The sequence below is a fragment of the Platalea leucorodia genome, assembly GCF_965183815.1.
Source record: "Platalea leucorodia genome assembly, chromosome: 1".
Lineage (NCBI taxonomy): Eukaryota > Metazoa > Chordata > Aves > Pelecaniformes > Threskiornithidae > Platalea > Platalea leucorodia.
The window spans coordinates 73,499,650-73,511,699 of NC_138823.1; the positions used below are offsets into that span (position 1 = coordinate 73,499,650).

At 39.6% G+C, this 12,050-nt stretch overlaps 1 protein-coding gene across 3 annotated transcripts in view; it reads right to left on the bottom strand.

Moving 5' to 3' along the window:
• Positions 1 to 3,919: 3,919 nt before the first annotated feature.
• Positions 3,920 to 12,050, bottom strand: part of FHOD3 (formin homology 2 domain containing 3) — a gene marked incomplete at both ends in the record, with an annotated part of 399,092 nt that continues 390,961 nt past the window's right edge. For all 3 annotated transcript variants that reach the window (XM_082304478.1, XM_082304477.1, XM_082304476.1), the window contains one exon: positions 3,920 to 4,002. In XM_082304478.1, coding sequence (XP_082160604.1) covers positions 3,920 to 4,002 — 83 coding nt within the window. The remainder of the gene's footprint in view (positions 4,003 to 12,050) is intronic.

Genomic DNA, 12,050 nt, shown 5'->3' on the forward strand with positions numbered 1-12,050 from the left:
CTGCTTTTGATGCTGTTTCCAGTATTTATCAGAGCAAGAAAGACCCTCATTAGAACACCATTTTTTTGTTGATTTTGGATTATGGACAGGGATCCATCAAACAGAAGGGTCACATGTAGCAGCCAAGGGGCTATAAAACATCTGGAATCCATGAGCCTGGTGCCTGGCCTTACTGAAAGGTGAGGAGTGATGAATTTAATTTTTGTGAGGGATCTTTCACTCTCGATTGTGGCACGCAGCATTCCCTCGGGGTGTTTCTTCACCGCAGCCACATAACTGCTACTGAAAGTTATCCCTCAGTTGGGAGTGAGGAAATACAAAAATATTTGTATGCAGTCTGCTTTTAAACACCAAGGGAGATGAAAGGAAATTAGGATAGCTTCCCTTCGGCGGCCATTTCATATGCTAAAATTTACCTCAGCATCCAAATCAGGAAGGCATTATGGTGGTAGATGGACAGACAAGTTATTGGCAGCAGATGGGTGCTGAAATGAACACCAGCAGTGACTCTGAGAGCTCGGTGGAGATACAAAACTCTGGGCACTACATTTGCAGCTGACTGGTACTATGAAAAAGAGAAGAGAGGTAGTTATTCTGGCTGCAAGTGTTTAAAAACAGCCTTCATGTATCCGTAAGTGAGACATGGGAACGTGTTGCTACATCGTGTTTCCAAGACCTTTTATATTTGTCACAAAACCAACCCATATCTCACACACATTTTAAAACAACTGTTACATCCTTATGGTGGGCTCTTTTGATGATGGAGGGGCAGGCAGCAACTCAAAACCTGAAGGTTACAACCTGTTTAGACTGACAGACAAAGGCATGCAAATATAACCAATTCCTCCACTTCATCTGGAATCCACTAGTTAGATGAAGGGGAACAAATGTTATTCCCACAGTCAAGACATGCTAGCAGACTCCGGAGGAAATACTGCCACCTTACAGATTAGCATACTGGGCCGCTGGCCATTTTTATCAGGAACCAAAATGGAAATCTTTTCTGTAGTTATTGCATTGTTACTGTGTTTGATGATCTTGTTGCAATAAACATTGTGGACAGTGGAATTAATCTGTACACTACTGCATAAACAAGACCAAGTTATCCTTCAGAAAAATTGGTATCGGTTTTGCAGACAGAGAACAGGAAGAGAAAACCAAACATAATGGAAAAATAGACAAGGAAGAATATGCTTCACATTTAAGACACTTGCATCCAGAGAATCTGAAATAAACCGGCTTTTTTTTCTGAATTTATTCTAACCCCATTCCCCATATTTAATTTTCTCCTCAATAACAAGCATATGAAGTTTTGCACACTTTTTGCATAATTCTTGGAAAATACATAGGCCCAACTATTAGTAATTCATCAGCTATGTTACGTTTCAGACACAGCTGCTGTACTATGTCTAAATGAAACACAAATTTGTTTCCTGTTACCAAGTGGTCACCAACAGCCACCTACTTTGCACATTCAGTATATTTTAATTAAAATATTCAGTTTTAAAAACTTGTTTGATTTTCTCCCTCCAATCAAATATAGGACCTCTGTTAGCATAAATGCATTTCGTTGCATTTTTGCTTCTTTTATCACTTAGCAAGTATCACAGTTCAACATAACCATTACATTCAGGGTGTCTTCCTCTTGTTTCAGACTTCAAAGACCTCCACAAACCCCCCATTACCTTCATTTCTTTGTTCTAAGCATCCTTACGAGAGATTTAAAAAGTCCATAATGGTGAGCAGCACATAAAGATCCACTTTAAAATCCAGATGCTTACAGGTCTTGCTTATTTTTCAGTGAAATTAATTATATGCCACTTCTTTCTGTGTCCTAACCAGCTTCCTCCTTTCCATAGCTTTCAAATACACAACACATTTTATTAATTACACAACTACTGCCTTCTGCCTACTTGTAAAATTGACTTTTTAACAAACCGAGGATAAAACCACATCAAACTCAATGCTGTCCTTAAGAACCTTTGCTCATTAGTGACTTTTTACGCCATGGACTTTGACACGTGAAGATCCAAGGCATCGGCAGATAAAGAATGAAATGTTACGATCAAGAGGGTGGACAGCATAGATAGGATGTTCAACCGCAGATCTCATTGCAGTGTTGTCAGCTACGCGATTCTCTCATCACTTGGATGCTGTGCTCAATGCGACATGATGGATGACCGAGGTTTCAAAGGTTTATCGTGTTTGGTTCAACTATCCTGAACAATCTTCAACAATTATCCTGTCCTTAATGAGAGCAGAGTAGAATAACTTGAAGTACCTGACCTAGCTTGGGTGCCAGAAGCAACACAGCTATGGCATTAGAAACCCAGCACAGACTATTAATTAACCCTACTTTTCAAGTGTGTTTTGCAGCCAAAATTGAACCCTGTTACCATGACCAAACAGCTGCAGTTCCCCAGTTAACTAGCTTGAAGGAAGCCTCAGCTGTTACTGCTGTGCAGACACACCCTTAATCTTAAGAGGCTAAGGCAATGGAAAGAGATAATCTTGTGCATCCTTGAGGATCAATTGGCCATATACAGACTTTGGCTTAAAAAGTTCCCTTTTATGGTATTGTTGTTTGCAGTTCTCTTCAAAATGCTTCAGCACTGGCTAGGTGTTCAATTCGTCTTCACTGCTGTATATGTCCTCCACTTAAAGGCAGATGAGTTGACTAAAGGTTCTTCAAACACACATGCTGAGGGCAGTTATAAAAGGCAGTTATAAAACAGCGAGATAAGGGCAAACATATTGGAGTGTTCACTGTGGTACCCTCTCCACTTGCATCAAGGATAATCACAAAAAAGAGTAAAGAACAGCAAAAACACAGCAGGCTTTTAGCAGGGCCATTTCATATTCAGATCCATTAATTTGAAATAAAATCACCACCACATTATCTTGCAGCAGAGAAAAGCAGCATGAAGGGCACAGGCAAGTGAACAAAACTTCTTGATCTTAACATCTGAATGCATTTATCGAGTATGTAAAACTGTTGGCATAGATCTCTGAAACTGTACAAGTGCACAGTACAGCCATAGCTCAACAGGAGGGAGGTATTCTGTGTCCTCTCCTCTGTGTGCGTGCTGCTATGTACAGTATGAGTGTGTATTGTATGTATACATATGAATTCAGGATCCTAAACCTTCCACTTGTATTGCAGGCCATCTCCTGCCCCACGGGGTGAATCCCATTGAATAACACTGAGTTCCTACAAAAAGACATTCTTTTCCTCCTGTCCAGGTGGAACAGTAAGGCCCCAGAGTGAAAATCATGGTCCAGCTAGCTTCAGCAAGAGCATGATTTCACGCCATGACTGTATGTGTATAGATACACGCACACATGTCCACACATTCATTCTGTACATATACAAAGGTACACATACATTTTTACATTCTTTGGTGGCAAAACAATAAAAAAACCCCAACGAACCACAGGGTTGCACAGGCTGTGCATCTTTGCTTAATGAATCTGCTTCAGGAAAATTGGGGTTGCTGTAACAGGAATTATTTTGCCTCTTTAAGGACTGTTCCTTGCATTGACAAAATGCCATACATTAACAATGACTAAAACAGGGCACAAGGAAAGCCAACGTAAACACAGCTCACATAATGACAGATAACTCAGAGAGAGCCCCCTCCTACCCACATCAACACACCACGCGAAGAAGCAGCCATATGCTTTCACCTACAAGCACTCAAAATGCTTCCTCAGTTACTGTCCAGATGTTGTGCTGAGCTGCGGCACACCCTTCTGCCCTGGCTGTGGGGTTTCGCTTTTTGTTGCTTGTTAAAATTGAACTAACAGAGGACGGGATGTTGGGAGCAGCAGAGGAGGCTGGCAGGTCAATGCCACACCGAAGGGTTGTCAGCCTGTGTGCTTCAGATGAACGGCTCTTCTTGTCACCACCTCCGGGACGTCAAACCTGCATCTCAGAGGTGCTGATGAGGCCCAGTGCTTTGGCTTCTTCTGGTGTCAGTCCGCTCTTTAGTGTCCTTCTCACTGGATAGTCATAAATTCCAAAAGCAGGCAAAAAAAAAAAAAAAAAACACCAAACAACAAAGAAAATGCAAACAATTAGAAGCGATAATTACACAAGACTTGCAGCTGAAAAAACCCCTGTTAACATGCAAGCTGAGTCAAATCAAAAGTTGCTAGGTACTCAGGGCCTCAAGTTCAGAAATGCTGAGTAATGCCCTATGCCAAATCCATGGGAGCAGTACCCAGCAACTCCAAACAGTCAGGCAAAAAGACATTGGTCATTTGACATTTAGTCAACAAAAACTTTTAAGGAAAAATACCACAGCATTTTAAGACTTTTTTTTTTCTTTGAAATTGTATCCATTGATTTTTCAGTCCATAGAAAGTATGATCTGCCCTATTATTTTATAGTTTTATAAATATTTTTTAAAAGAACTTTTGGATCTTTATAGGGCTCAATTGAATTTATCGCTATTAACTACTATGTGACCCCTTAAAGGTGTAAAAAAACCAACCCCAAAAGTTAAAAGATTAAAAATGAGACTGTTTTATAGTCGATTCAAATCATTAAAACTACTGTCTTCGTACACGCTCCCCTTTCTTCTGTAATGTTCCCCTGTCCTAGCCCCATTTGCATCATCTTTGCCACTAGTAGTCTGCAGCATTTTAGCTGAATTTAAATGATAAATCTAGGCCAAAATCTTATTTCTTAATTTTCTGTGAAGTGTTCTGAACACTAGCCCCAACATAAAACTTTTAAAATTTGTGATTGCCTTTTTTATTCAGAAACAAGTGACTATGTGACTGCACACACTGAGCCTTAGTGTCCTCCTAGTTTTACTGGTGCCATGATTTTCAGGTGGATGGGCTTTAGTTCAAGACACAAATGGGGTGTTCACTCCACACTCTGATGTTCCTTAAGTACAAAACGCACATTCAGAAGTTTAAGCTGCATGCAAAGCATAAACAATGACTTTAGGTTGAACAAAATATATTCAGAGCCCCAAAATAATGAAGTCTAGAGGAAACTCTTAGAGAAACCAATTGCAAATGCTGGTTAAGGACTTCTTGCATCACTATCAACTAGCACAATTAAGACCTCTAACTTATTGAGATATTCAGTCTATGTAACTGAAACTGGGTGGTCACACTCAAGGGTCTAGCAGAGTGAGAGGAGGGAATGGGTCGGTACAGAAAACAAGAGGATAAGAGAAAGGGAAAATACAGCATAGTTGAACATTTGATACCATGCAGGTAGAACGAATGTGATCTATGTTTGATAGTCAAACCGCTTTCATCAGTTACTGAGGTTAATCAAATGATCTTAAGGGTCTTTTCCAACCTCAAAGAATTTATGATTCTATTCTATGTGTAATTGTTCCTCCATTATCAAACCCTTACTTGGAAGTTTTTCTTCAAGGCTTGCTCCTTTCTCCTACAGTATTTGCATACTTATTAAACACCACTAGAAGTCTGCATGGCAGCCTTTTATGATATCCACTTTCTCCTACAACACTGATCAGCAACATCTTCCAAGTTTAACAATGCTTAGCTTAAAGCAGTACAAGGTTAAATGCAACTGATAAAACTAAGATTAAGAAAGACTAAAAAAGTATTACCAGAAGGGCAATACACTTCAAAAAATGCTCTAGTGTCCACGGTGTAGAATACCCAACACGGACTTTTGAGTCAGTCCTCATCACTGGCACCCTTTTATACTTCTCAAATTTGATATCCAAATGTCCACAGTGACAAATGTTAATTTCTAGACATGAGCCATGAAATAAATACCTTAGGGTCTTAAGCTCTCAGTGAATCACCCAATGCTTATTTCTGTATCAAAATGAACTATATCAGGATTAAAAGAACAAATCCAAGAAAGCTGAAGTAGAAACATTTCTGTTGTATTAAATGCAGAGATTTCCCTGTGCAGTTCACCCACTTAGCTGCCGACACTGCGTCTCCCCAAACATGTTTGTTTTCTGTACCCTCTATAACATGCAGCCAAACAGCCCACAGCTAGCTTGGCCACCAGATACAGAGTCATGTTAAAAAATATGTGTACAGGAGGCCGAACTTTCACAGGATGGCTGCCTAGATAACATTACATCTTCCCACTGAAGGCAAAAGTGGACTGGAAAACCAAGAGCAGAACAAATTTCCACATTTTAGACACTTTTGCTGAAGTGTCAACCTAACCGTATTCATGACTGCCCTCACACATATCCCCAACTCTCTCAGATCACCACCACTCACTCATATTCGCAAACTGAGCACAATACCACTGTAAAACAAAGCTATTTTTCTTGTCAGATGCTAAGACAGGAAGAGTGAGGGAACAAGCAATTGTTATTCCTTTTGGTAAACTTTTAATAGGAACTGAGGTGCCCTGCTAATGCTGGTCATGTAGTGGAATAAGCAAAATTCTGGTCTTATTTTTGACCATGTATATCTGGAATAACCTTCTTTAGGTCAGTACACTTACTACTGCACAAATAACTGGGCTGAGACTCTAACAAGTGAAAGGGAAATGTGTGCCTCTGTAACTTCCACCAAGCAGAATACAGTTGTTTAAATTCCGCCATCAGTCGGAGTGACAGGATTACTAGTTTACTAGGAAAAGCCAAATGGATTTACAATAACATATAGGTCTCTTTGAAGAAAATTACAGGAGTTTATATTCAGAAGTCATAATCAGGAATTAAAATACCATGGTAGAAACCATCTTGATGGAAGAACAAGGAAGAAAACTAAGGAGTCTTCTTCACATAAGCAAGATTTCTCTCTGAATCTCCAGTTGCCTACCTATCAAACATACTAAAGTCTTAGTCTGAGGACCTCATGTATTAACCCTTGGATGACTGAAAAAAAAAATACTGTATGTAGCATGTGACAAGGACAAGTGCCCTGTTCTGGGTTTGCTGTATGACTCACACAGTGGAGGCCAGCCCCGGGTTTGTACTTTTTGTGCCACTGCAAAGCAGGTAGGAATGACAATACTCAATGAATTGCTGGGACGTACGCAGCTGTAATTAAACAAAACAATCTCTTTGCATCCCTCAGTTGATTGTTATAACTTATCTCAGCTCTCCTATAATACAGAGAGAAAGATAACTTGGATTTAAGATATTCCAGTGACCTAAGCTTTCAAGTCCAGCAGTGAGGAGAAAAAAGCTCCAAACAATTTAGGACTTTGGTGGTCATAATGAGATTGTCAAGAAAATAGTTAATGAAAAGCAAAGATATGAGGAATCTTTTCAGTGACAGAGTGGTTCCCATAAACACTGACGGCTGCTATAAACTAAGTGTGTGGGGCCAAATACTGCAAAGTACTGTGACTACTGGCAAGATTAAAGCTGTCCACCATCAACAGGCAACCGGAAGGATAACAGCTGACAGACTCACGGTCCAGACTCAAATGAGTGAATTCTTGCCCCTACAATGCAACAGGCCAGTCGGACACAGATGAATCCACTTGTAGTTTGAAGTATTTTGTGCTTAGGGAGATGAAAGTGGCCTGATAAAGAGTCTCTTTATATAAAAAGTATATCTAGTATGTGCAAATTACTCACAGTACATTTCCTCATCTGAAGATACAGTGGATGGATGCAGTATCGGTAATAACACAAGAACAAATTCCCGCCCCACTATTCTCTGCACTGGCTTGTGGACTATGGAGGCTTGTGGGTGATGAAGCTAGGAGAAAGTTCTCTACAGGAGCAGGGACTCCTCTGGGAGGTGACTGAACCTTGTCTTGACATGCTGTTAAACAGATGTCCTCAGACTTTTGTCTATTTCCTCTTAAAGCGCTTGGTAGGGTTCCTCTACCTTAGGAAAGGTCATGAACATGGTCAGTCATGAAAACTGAATGCAGAGAGATATTTTTCTTCCATGTTTTATAGGCATTGCAAAATTACATTTCTCAAACTAGATCTTCACTCTCCCCTCTTCGCTGAACTCTGTCGTGTCTCTAACTGGACTAGACATAATATCTTGGCTTGTAAAACTCTTGGCCTACTGCATATCACATTAAACTGAGTTATGGAATGTATTTTGGAGGCAGTGACAATAAAAATAAGACTTTCAAATGACCTTTTAGGTTCTTTAAGCAATTTTATAACATTTGCTAAAGAAACATAACATAGAGAAAAAATAACTTTTACTCTTGTCACAAGCAAGGCCTGCTGAGATCCCATAACCAAGAAACTAAATGTTGTTTTTCTGGGGTCAGGGGGTATGATACTCTTTGTTAATCGGGAAATCTAGAATTTTATTTGATATCCTAGCAGAATGCAGTGTGCTTATGATGAACTCAATGAATTTGACTCTGCCTGTTGGGTCAAAATCTACACAGATACATAGACCTCAGAGTACACTGGGAATGTTTTAAAAAAGAGTAATTCCCTAAGTTTAGCTTTGTCAGAAAATATAATTATCTAGGGTTTGGTTGTTTTTTTTTTTTTTTTTGTTTTAAAGAGAAAATAGCATTCCTAATTTCCCCTCCCCCTACCTTTTTTTTTTTTTTAAGATGCAACGAGCAGTAAAGATCAGTCTGGCTGGCGCCATTTATTCTTGCACTTGCAATGGCTTTTGGCATGTGTGCCTAGACTTGTATGGATGAATCACTCGAAATGCAGAACAGATATGACCATTCTTCTGCTCAAAAAGTCACAGAATTAGTGTCATTCCTATTACAAAGATGTGGAGCCACAGAACTTTCTTTTGGTCCCAGCTGGAAAGGTAATGCAGCTCCTAGTTGCTGATTTGGAACGAAGAGAATTCCAGGTAGCCGTAAATTACACAGCGAGGACAGCAGGAAGAGGAGATTATAAGAGGCAATATAAGCCAGCTCCATCATCTCATTTCATGTATTTTAGTTTTATTTTCTGTTACCTATCCACACCCAGCTTGTACACTCAGTCTATTTTGTCATGTATTTACATTTAACATATTCTCTTGGACTTTACTCCAATGAATCCAGCAATGGCAATTTGCAACTTAAAAGTTCCATCCAGACAGTCTTGCTCATATTCTCTTATTTTAATCCTTTTCTGCATTTGCATATTTTTCTGTCACTATCTAAGTAAGTTATACTTATGTTTAATTATGCATGTATCATTGCTTAATATAACTAGGCCTACATGCTTAACAAAAATACTAAAACATTATGCGCAGAGATTTTCTTACAGGGATTTGTAGGTAAATTTTTAGGTTTTTATCATGCACCTCTCTGAAGAAGTACAGCCAACTGAAATGTGGTCTTTGTCTGGGTCAGCCGCATAGAAAACTCCAGGAAACATCATATTGTTATGCATTATTACTGTTCTGCAGCTTTGCTTTAAGTTGTGTCAGCACTTCATAGACGGCACAAGTCCCTCCTAACAAGAAATTCTGTAGTTCACAACCGTCTCCTGGTGTAACTTACGGTGGCTGTGACATAAAGAGGAGTCTAGCAGCGGTAAAGGACGAAGTGGCATTTTGTAAGGAAAGCTTAACTTGTGTTTCTTCTCCAGGTTGCTTACGTTATAGGGAACAAAAAGTAACATTGCTTTAGAGAATCTAGGCTGCATGAAGAACATACTGGTTTTAAATTAATATTTAACATGTAATTGAAACTGTTAAAAGTTTCCAACTTTATGTATTTCACAGATCATCATTTACATAGTCCCAACAGTAAAGCAGAAAAGATTTAACTCCTTCCTTGAAAGCCTTCTATGACAAAACCCCCCTAATTTTTAGAACTTCTGCAAATGGCACTGTAAAAAGTTACTACTAAAAGCAATCCTGCTGCCATCCCTTTCGTCATTTCTCCCACTTAACTTCGCCCATCAGAAGTGATTCCACTATTAATAGGTAAAGCATCAAGAGCATACAGCTCACCAACAACTGAGTCTGCATGTAGGCACTATATACTATTTTCAAGACCAGACTATACACTAACAATGCACCAGACAAAAAAAAAGGCAGGAGATGGGATACAGAAAATAAGCCATCTAACACAGGTGTTTCGGGCATGCAGCCTTTACCTTCCATTTGAAATTTTAAAATGACTTAAAGTCTATTTTAAACTGATCCGTTATTAGATAATAGACTTTTGCTAAGGGGGTATCTTAGGCTTATGAACGCAGAGCTGTCTGTTGGAGAGTGACTCGGTGGAGAAGCGTGACCGTGTTTGGCGACTCAGGTTCTGTGGAACGCAAAGTAATTATCCCCATTAGGAATCTGCGCTGGGAAATAAAACAGTAAAAGGCATCATCTCTACAAGCCCAACAGATTAGAAATAACTATGATCAAAACAATCTTGTAATTATGCTAATCAGGTGGTGTTATTCTGCCTAGAGAAAGCCATATATATACATATATATATTATTTTTGTGAGATAGTGATGGGGCAAGATAAATTCAAAGTAGCTCTGCGTGAAACATTTTTGTTCATCTTCTAAGAGAGACTTCCCTCCTAACACATTTGACACTTGCATCCAAGCACACTCAAATTCCTCCCTTCACAGATCCTTGTGCTAAACTCCTTCATGGCAGCAGAGGGCTCTCTTTGGCAGCTGTGATATCGCGATGCTCTTCTGGAAAGCCACATATGAGATCGCTTTTGTTACTGCACTTCTTTTGTAAGGCAACTTGAAAAAGCAAGCCTGTACTTCCCTGCCTTTTCTCGTTCTCAGATGAAGTGCCTTCTATAACAACTCTCTGATCCTGTCAGCCAGCAACTCACTGCTGCTGGTTTCTTACTTGGATGCTGAAAATCATCATCATCTTTCAGGAAGGAAGGATGATGTAAATAAGGAGTATATTGCTGACTGGAGATAAACTTGAAAGCCACTTTAATATGGAAAGAAACTAAACAAAATACATACCCTATCAACCTAGGGCTAACTGTGCAACTCAACCATATGAATTTTTTTAATACTTAAAACTTACTTAAATTCGGCTTTTGGGAATGAATCGTGTGACAAGAATCCAAAAGCCTTGAAATATACCCTTAAAATATGCCAAGTAAAATGAAAACAGAGGGTAACGCAGGTGAATTCACTGACGCAGTGAATGGCAAACTGGCAAAAGTGAAAACAACTATTTGTATCTCTTGTAAGATTCAAGCAAATGAAGTAAAATTAGTTTTTTCTACAGAACTACAGTTGAAAAAGTACCAAAAGTGTATACCATAACCGAAGTATTTCTATAGAAAATGTCAGTACCAATATTCTGCGACCTGGGAACATGCACAGCTTTATTTCCTACATACACTGACATCACTTGCTCTTTATCAGCTGTTCATCGCCTGCCAGTTTCTCCCACATTACCTTCAGCTTGTTCTTTCCTGCAATAAAGAAAGCGCCATTTGACCAAGAAGAGATGGCCAGAGAAATTCCAGCACTTAGTAAATCCTTGCCTAGAAGCCCACGGGGAGCTGCAGAGCACTCCCTCTTTTTGGTTCTCCCATTGCTGGAGACACAGCACGAGGACACGCCAGTGGTCTCCCTACGCTGTAGGATCCTGCTGGGACACAGGCGTCACCTGCTACCAGGATTTACTCTTTGCTAAGACCAGAATTTGAGCAGTGGCTACCTCTTCCTCCACAGAGCAGCACACCTGGGCAGGCATTTCATCACATGAGGTGACAGCCACTCTAAAATCACTAGGGACGGCCCATTATAGCAGCAGTTTTCTCCTTGTACCTACATCACGTCCTGTGCGCTTGTGTAATATAACATACACGAGCATGTGAATGTCTGTGTAGCATTCAGTATCTGTCTTCTCCCTGTGAACTGAAATAAACAGGGATAAAAGAAATGTATTTTTTGTAAGCATCGCATATTTAATTCCGATTTTCCAGATCAATGCAATGACTTCTCATCTTTTTTTCAGTTGCTGTATTAAAATGTTGCTCAATTTTGAGCAAATACTAGATTCCACAGTATCTCTAAATACCGGTACTGGAATCCAATGCGAAGTTAAGGAATGTACTTAATGGTGCAGGCTGGGTTAATTTTATATCTGACTTTCCTTATATAAAAAAGATAAAGCTGTTTCAAGCAGAAAGTTTGAGGATAGGAGCCC